Here is a 7,716-nt window from a genome sequence, read left to right as displayed (position 1 = left end):
TCACACGGCATACATAGAAAAGGTCTAGCTACTATCAAAAATGATCTTACATTATCCCTCAAAAGAAAGTCTTACATTTTGGGAGGAGTAGTTTACATCACACCAGCGTGCAGGCAAAGATGACCAGTTTTCACCATGTCGAAACGTGCACGATTAACCCAACATACGGCCTCGAGTTCTTTTCTCCTCCATCGTTCCTGCGCCGTGCTAGCATCCACGTAAACGAATGGACAAAAAAGAGTAACAAGAAATAAAACGTTATCCAAGAAATTTACAAATGACAAAAAATTCGCACCTAGCTTGTGCAGCCTCGTTCCCCCCGTTCCTTGGCCTCTCCTGCCTCCGGGCGGCAAGATCCAAGGTCTGGAGCCGGAGGCAATTCCCCCCCCAACTGCAAACAAAATCGCGGCTCGCAAGAACAAGAATAAAAGTCCGATCTTTCCTTTCCTCGTGCCGCCACCACCCCGCATCTACTTCCTCGCCACCCCACCCCACCCCGAGCTGATCGGTGTTCAGCTGGATTATCCAGGCCCCGGTCGATAAAACCGATGCTTCTCCAGCCTCGCTAACCCTAGCAGCAGCAGCCTCCGTGCGCCTTGGGCCCGCCGCCATGTCTTGGCTGGAGATGTGGCTGCCGGCCGCGGCCGAGGGGGCGGCGGCGGGGCTGTTCCTCGACGCCGGCGACGCGGCGGCGCACGGCGCGCTCCTCGCGGCCATGCCCGGCTGCTCGGCCTCCTTCGGCGTGCCGCGGCGGCGGCGTGGGAGGGCGCCGCCGGGGTTCCTCTCGATGACGATGTCGGTCAAGGGGGGCAGGGGGTTCGCGCCCGCCCCGGTGGGGCTGCTCACGGGCGGGGACGACAAGGGCGGAGGGGTGGAGGTCGCGGAGGGGCTGGTGGCCGGGAGGGGCGCGGAGGGGGTGGTGCTGGTGGAGGCCGACGGGAAGCTGACGGAGGAGGAGGCTCATTCTGGAGCCGGCGCCATGAACACCACCAAGCATCTCTGGTCTGGAGCCGTCGCCGCCATGGTCTCCAGGTATCGCCACAGTCCAAAGTATTATCAAAGTATATGGTTGTTGAAACTCCAAGGTGCATTGTTTGGGTATGCTGAGAAACACCATAGTTATGATGCAGTTACATCGAATAAACTTGCAGCAAAACAGTAGTCCCAAATACCATAGCTATAATGTCGTTCCCTTTCTGGTCAAATGAATTGAACTTGCTAGGATCGGCAAATGGCAATACACTGGTACGAGACTTCGAGTCATCTCAGACTATCCTCTTTGGGTTAGGTTCATTGCTTCCGTTTCAACACCACTGGAGGGGGATAAGATGTGGGTGTCAGATAATTATATTTTCTCAAACCTGCCTGGAACCTCTTATTTTCCAATATCAACATAGCTTTTCAGTCCCAAACAAGTTGGGGTAGGCTAGAGTTGAAACCTATAAGATCTCGAAACCAAGTCATGGTTCTGGCACGTGGATAGCTAACTTCCATGCACCCCTATCAATGGCTAGTTCTTTGGTGATATTCCAGTACTTCAGTTCTCTCTTTACGGACTCCTCCCATCTCAATTTTGGTCTGCCGGAACCTTTTTTTTATGAAGAACAAATCTCCCAAGATAGATTGAAAGTCCACTATTTACAAACACCCGCCAACAACGAAGCCAAAAAAAAGAAGAAGAAAAAACGTCCTCAGCAAACGACCTAGGGGCCCTAGCTAGCCTGGACCTACAACAGCATGGGAAACAAAAGATTCGTTTCTGATACTAATGAATTTAAACCAAGCTGTGTGTTGTAAGCTCAGGTTCAGGGGTACTTAGAGAGTATGGTTGATTGAATGCAATTGATTGGAAAGTTTGTTAGTAAGCAGTATCTACTACCTTTATTAGGATTTTAGCCTTTTATTTTTCCTACTGCTTAGTTTTTGTGATAGATGGACTATGACATAAGTTAGTTATTTGTGGAGCACTTCATCTCAGATTGTCTTGCCAATTGCTACGAGTGCTTGGACATTGGCCTTTAGATGTAGCCGACTTCGACAAATTGGCCTTCTGTGGCACAACAATTAACTGCTGTTCTGTCCACTTCATTAAAAGTTCTGTTTAGTTGTTTGTTCTGTTGCGCTGGATGCTGGTTTTCTCTTGTTCTGTTATCATAACGGTAGTGGAATCTGATCCTGTTTTGGCTCGTAGGGGTGAAAAAAAACAATCAAGTGCTACACTGTCCACTTCATTAAAACTTGTCGTCTTGGGTCATGCGTGCACGTGAAGTCAAACTTTTGAAACTATAACTTGTTCTTTTCGGTCATACGTTTGCGCGAAGTCAAATTTCCGAAACTTTTGAGTACCATGATCCTTTGTGTAGATTTCACTTGAAAAGTATTTTCATAACAGTGTCAGTTTAATGAATATACTGAAATAGAAACTTGCGGTCGAAATTGTGCTTTATAGACATTATCGATGTTCGAAATGACAAGCTTTACAGAACTGATGGTAGTACGTCATAAGTAGCATTTGGACATCCTAAGTTTTTGTGGGCATGTTTAGAAGTAATTTTACATCAAAGGGCATGAGGTAAGCCTGAAGTTGAGGCAGCAAGAGCTGTGTCTTGTTTGATCTATCAGAGGAAACTACATCCATTTCTTACCGTAGCCAAAATAGAGCCATGATCTTAGAAATAGGAAAGGTAATATCACTTAGGTTAAGATCAATGTTACTAGGTTGACTGCATGGAATTGCAATCGGTGTGTGATTCTACACAAGTTTCAAATTTGTGGTTTCTGCAGCTTTTAGGGAGCAAAGCAGAGCTCATTAATGCTGTGGCTTCAGCAATTAGCATAGTTTACAGCCTGGCCAGTCCACTTGCTGAAGAGAACATTATGTCAGAGATAAATACACTATTACATATAGTGAAACGAGTTTGTTAGAATTTCCTATTTAGGGTTGCTGATTGCTCACTAAATTTGGAGATATACTTAGCTCGAGAACACACGGTAATATAGAGCTGACCAGTAGTGACAGCAGAAGCTAGAGACAACAGAGGCAATAGTTTAGCCTTTCTCTTGCCCACATAACGCTGTGGATTGTTGTGGCGGTGTGCCTTGGCCCCTAGCAGCATCATTGCGCTACCACAAAGAAAGAACATCGGCTACTTTGTTAGGTACTGCTATGTTACGGCCAGCTGGCTACACAAGAAGCAGCATCAGGCTAACCACAGGGGTGCTTCACGTATGGAAGGTAGGATTTAGAAATTATTGTTTTCGTTATTAAATCTATCTTGCCCATTAGAAGGATGGAATGCCTTCTTTATAAGCATAAGGAGTAAACAAAGTCAGTGGTCTATACTCTTTTGCTATGATCTTCCTTGACCTGCTAGTCTAGATCCTTTCCCCCCCAAATTAGTGGCCTCCTTCACCTAGTGCCGTTCTGCTTCAAGTCGTCGCTGCCCGACCCCCCTCTGCCCCTAAGATGGATTTTTATCCGGTTGAAAACTAGGTTCACAGCAGTCAAATTGCTTCTTCTAAGTGCAACACATCGGCAGTTAATACGGTTAGCTTGTGTACATAGTACTGTGTAGTAGCATTGGTTTGATATTGAATAATGATTAAGGAGGCTTGAAGGATATTGTTCTGGGTTACCCTTCTAGCTGCCAAAATCCACTTCTATCAGGTTCTTGAGTTTATAGAAGAGCTGTCACTTCTCTTTTCTGCCCTGTGGGCTGACCTTGCGCAAATGGTCTCTTAGAATCTCAAGGACCTGATAGAGATGGATTGTGGTAGTTACGGGGTATGTTGGCTCCGACCCAGCACACCCAGCACAATGTCCTTCAAGCCTCTTCATTCAATAGCTAAACGATGCTACTACACATTACTATGTACACAGATCATCGTACTAACTTTTAATAGCCCCTGGCCTCTCTTGAGCATTTATCTGTATTTGCTACTTATTTTAGATGTCTGTCTTGGTGAGTTGGTGTAATTGGACTCTGCCATCTACTCCCTCCGTCCCAAAATAAGTGACTCAACTTTATACTAACTTTGTACTAAAAAGTAGTACAAAGTTGAGTCACTTATTTTGGGACAGAGGGAGTATTTTGTTCTGCTCCAGCCTCCAAGAAAGATCTGGACCTTCATCCACAAACTAGATTCCAAGCTATTTACTTGATATGACATGCCTACTATGGCACTGTTCTATCTTAACAGAAAATACACCCTTACGTTCCCTATTCCTTTTTTTTTGGAATCCTGCGAATTAGGGATGCTATTTTCTGCCCGCTTTCAATGTATTATGTGTAGGCAGTTGCTTTCTCATGCTGCTGGAAACCTAGAACGTATAAACTTAAAACATGAATGCCAATAAAGACAAACCTGAAACTAAGGGCATCTCCAAAGCGGACCCTCAAACCGCCTGCATCCTTCCGGACCGACCTGTCCGGACACAGTTTGCCGTCCAACGCGGTACCTCATCGGTCCGCTGACGCGTCCGGACGTCCGTTTTCCCGCAAACCGGAACCAAACCAGGGGGAGCTTTGCGGGAGTCCGGACATACTTCTGGCCAATCAAAAGCCACCATGTGCCCTCTCTCTGCCCGGATGAAGGAAGGCCGCTGCTGGCTAAGTAATTAATTTGGCGGAAGCTAGCATGTTTAAAGGCAGCATTTGGCGGAAGCATGTCTAAAAATGACCATGCATTTGGCGGAAGGTGTTCTCTTGCCAAATGGCAAGGGGATTAGCAGGCCATGGCAAAAAAGCTACTAATCACGTACAGTAAGTAGCTAGCTAAAAGCCGGAAGCAGGCTACCATTCTATTTGGCGGATGGCGGAAGCAGGCTAAAAGTGATTAGTGAAACATTTCGTTACTTTGGCAGATGGTGGAAGCAAACTACTAAAAAGCCACTAATCACATATCTAACCATACTAGATTTGGCGGAAGCTAGCCTTCTGCCAACAAAAAAGTTACATCACAAAGTTTTTTTAAACATGTAATATGATTTGGTGGAAGGCTATTTAGCTGAGTCTGCTATTTGGTGGAAGGTTAGCGAAAGACGTTTTTTACAAGTTATAGAGGCGGAGATATAAGGTATAGGGTTGGATGGCCGGCTCCCGCATCAGTGTCCGCAGACTGGTCCCCACCAGTCTGCAGGTGGACACGGTGTCCGCCTGTCTGGTTTGAGGGTCAGCGTTGAGATGCCCTAAACCACCACCTGTACCAGAACCTGGCTAGTTTCAGGGGGTAGTCCAGGATGGAATTTTGATTGTGATAATTAATATGTGAGTCTGTATTTCCATTTCTGCTGCTTTAAGTATTGAATATTTCTTCCCTAATTTGTATATCTCGTGTAGAACAGTTGTTGCTCCTCTTGAAAGGCTAAAGTTGGAGTATATAGTTCGTGGTGAGCAGAGGAATCTGTTTGAGCTTATCCAAGCGATTGCAACAACGGAAGGACTGAAAGGCTTTTGGAAAGGGAATTTGGTCAATATCCTCCGTACTGCTCCATTCAAGGCGGTGAACTTCTATGCATATGACAGTTACAGAAAGCAACTTCTCAAATGGTCTGGTAATGAAGAAACAACCAATCTTGAGAGATTTATTGCTGGTGCTTCTGCTGGTGTTACAGCAACGATAATGTGTATACCCATGGATACAGTATGTTCTCTTGGGTTCTGAATTATCTCACTTTTTTGTGCCATCATTAATTGCTAAGTACTGTCTGGATTAACCTATTGATTGCAGATTAGGACAAAGATGGTAGCTCCTGGTGGTGAAGCATTAGGTGGGGTTATTGGTGTTGCCCGCCACATGATCCAGACTGAAGGGTTGTTCTCACTGTACAAGGGATTAGTGCCTTCTCTTATTAGCATGGCACCCTCTGGCGCTGTATTCTACGGGGTGTATGACATACTGAAGATGGCTTATCTGCATTCCCCCGAAGGAAAGAGGAGGATATCAATGATGAAACAACAAGGTCAAGAAGCAAATGCATTAGATCAGCTTGAGTTGGGCACTGTTAGGACCTTACTCTATGGGGCCATCGCTGGATGCTGTGCTGAGGCAGCCACATACCCTTTTGAAGTAGTTAGGAGACAGCTACAGTTGCAAGTCAAAGCAACAAAGATGAATGCACTCGCAACATGCCTAAAAATTGTTGATAAAGGAGGAGTACCAGCACTCTACGTTGGCTTGATCCCCAGCTTGTTACAGGTACATGTTTCTTCCAGAAAAAAAACCATTTGCACATTCAGGGTTAGCCTTATCAATGCATCCATTTGATTTGTGGATTTAGTGATCAGCTTTGAGCCCTAGCTCATGGTTTCCCATGTAATGTCGGCAGATCTCAGTGAATTATTTAATAGATAATGGTATTCTAGTGGTTCTGATTTCCCTATGGAAGGGGCAACCAAGTCTAGTGTGTGGCTAGGTTATTCGGTAACTTAGATCTGCATATGTTCGTTATCCTGACTATTTGTGTCATTCAACTTTGCATGCTAGTTTTGTTTTGGATTGTCTAGTGTAACCAAGCCTAACGTGTGCCTAGATTATTCGGTAACTTAGACCTACATATATATCTGTTAACCTTAGTATCTGTGCTATTCAACTTCACATGCTAATTTGTTTTGGATTATCTGATGTAACTGATTATCTTTCTCCTCTTCTTCAGGTTCTGCCATCGGCATCTATCAGCTATTTTGTATACGAGCTAATGAAGATAGTCCTGAAAGTGGAATGAGTGCAAGTTGATTCTTTGTGCCAATGTAGCAAGTTCAGGAGACTCAGCTGACATCACCTTGGTAAAAGTTGCAAGCAATCGTCGATTTACCAGTGCATCTAGCACATTTTCTTTTTTCTAGTAGGCTTACTCCACGAAAGCTTCAGAGGCTGTGAGTGTAGCTTCATTTTGGTCAAAGCATTATTCATTTGAAGCTTTGCAGTCACAATATTAGGTCATCCGTGCCTCTTTCTCTTGCTCATCTATAGCAGATTGAGCTGTGGCCGAGTGAAAACATGTGTGCTTCCTTGCCCTTAAAATTCCAGTTTACAAGGTTTCAACTTTTAATGTTTGATGTACTGCAAGCCAGGACGATTTTTTTTTCTACAGGCTCTTGAGAACTGATGTTCCCCTCCTGGCTCAACTCAAGTCAGCCGTGCAGACGTTATATCCTGCTTTGTTTAGATTTGCACTGGCTTACTGCTGATTAATGGTCTACCTCCATTTCGACGATCCATTTTCCATTTGGTCTATTATGTGAAGACACACAATGTTTAGGCCTTTTTGGTTTTTAGGAATTGAGCAAAGGGAAAATGTAGGATTTTTTTTCATCTTGGTTGCAAAGGAAAATCAAGGTAATTTTAAATTTTACTAGGATATCATTTTGTAGGGCCTGTTTGGTTCATATGTCTCTAGAAACGTTGGGATAGGAGAAACGTAGGATTGGCATGTCATGCGATGCTTAACGCTACATGAACTGAAACCATGAATTTGTAAAAGCAGTTGTCCTGTTGCACATGACAAATGCCATAACTGCTCTACAGTATATATCCATGAAATATAAGCTCAGGGTCTGTAGAAAACAAATGCTCCCTCCGTAACTAAGTATAAGACGCTTTTGCGGTTTAAATTGAACTGAGAAAACTTCTTGTATTTAGCTAGAGAGGGAGTAACATTCTAATTATGGCTTCATTTCGGAGGAAAAAAACACCGTGTTTCTCAGTATCTAATTA

At 44.4% G+C, this 7,716-nt stretch overlaps 1 protein-coding gene across 1 annotated transcript; it reads left to right on the top strand.

The window, feature by feature from the left end:
* The first annotated feature begins 279 nt into the window (after nt 1-279).
* On the top strand, nt 280-7,051 carry LOC109765310 (probable mitochondrial adenine nucleotide transporter BTL3). Its single transcript, XM_020324105.4, has 4 exons — nt 280-1,032; nt 5,340-5,643; nt 5,731-6,198; nt 6,656-7,051. The coding sequence occupies exons 1-4, from the start codon at nt 611-613 to the stop codon at nt 6,722-6,724; spliced, it is 1,263 nt and encodes a 420-aa protein (XP_020179694.1). The 5' UTR covers nt 280-610; the 3' UTR covers nt 6,725-7,051.
* Nucleotides 7,052-7,716: the final 665 nt, after the last annotated feature.

Source organism: Aegilops tauschii, chromosome 4, assembly GCF_002575655.3.
Source record: "Aegilops tauschii subsp. strangulata cultivar AL8/78 chromosome 4, Aet v6.0, whole genome shotgun sequence".
Lineage (NCBI taxonomy): Eukaryota > Viridiplantae > Streptophyta > Magnoliopsida > Poales > Poaceae > Aegilops > Aegilops tauschii.
This window is presented reverse-complemented; position numbering and strand designations above follow the sequence as displayed.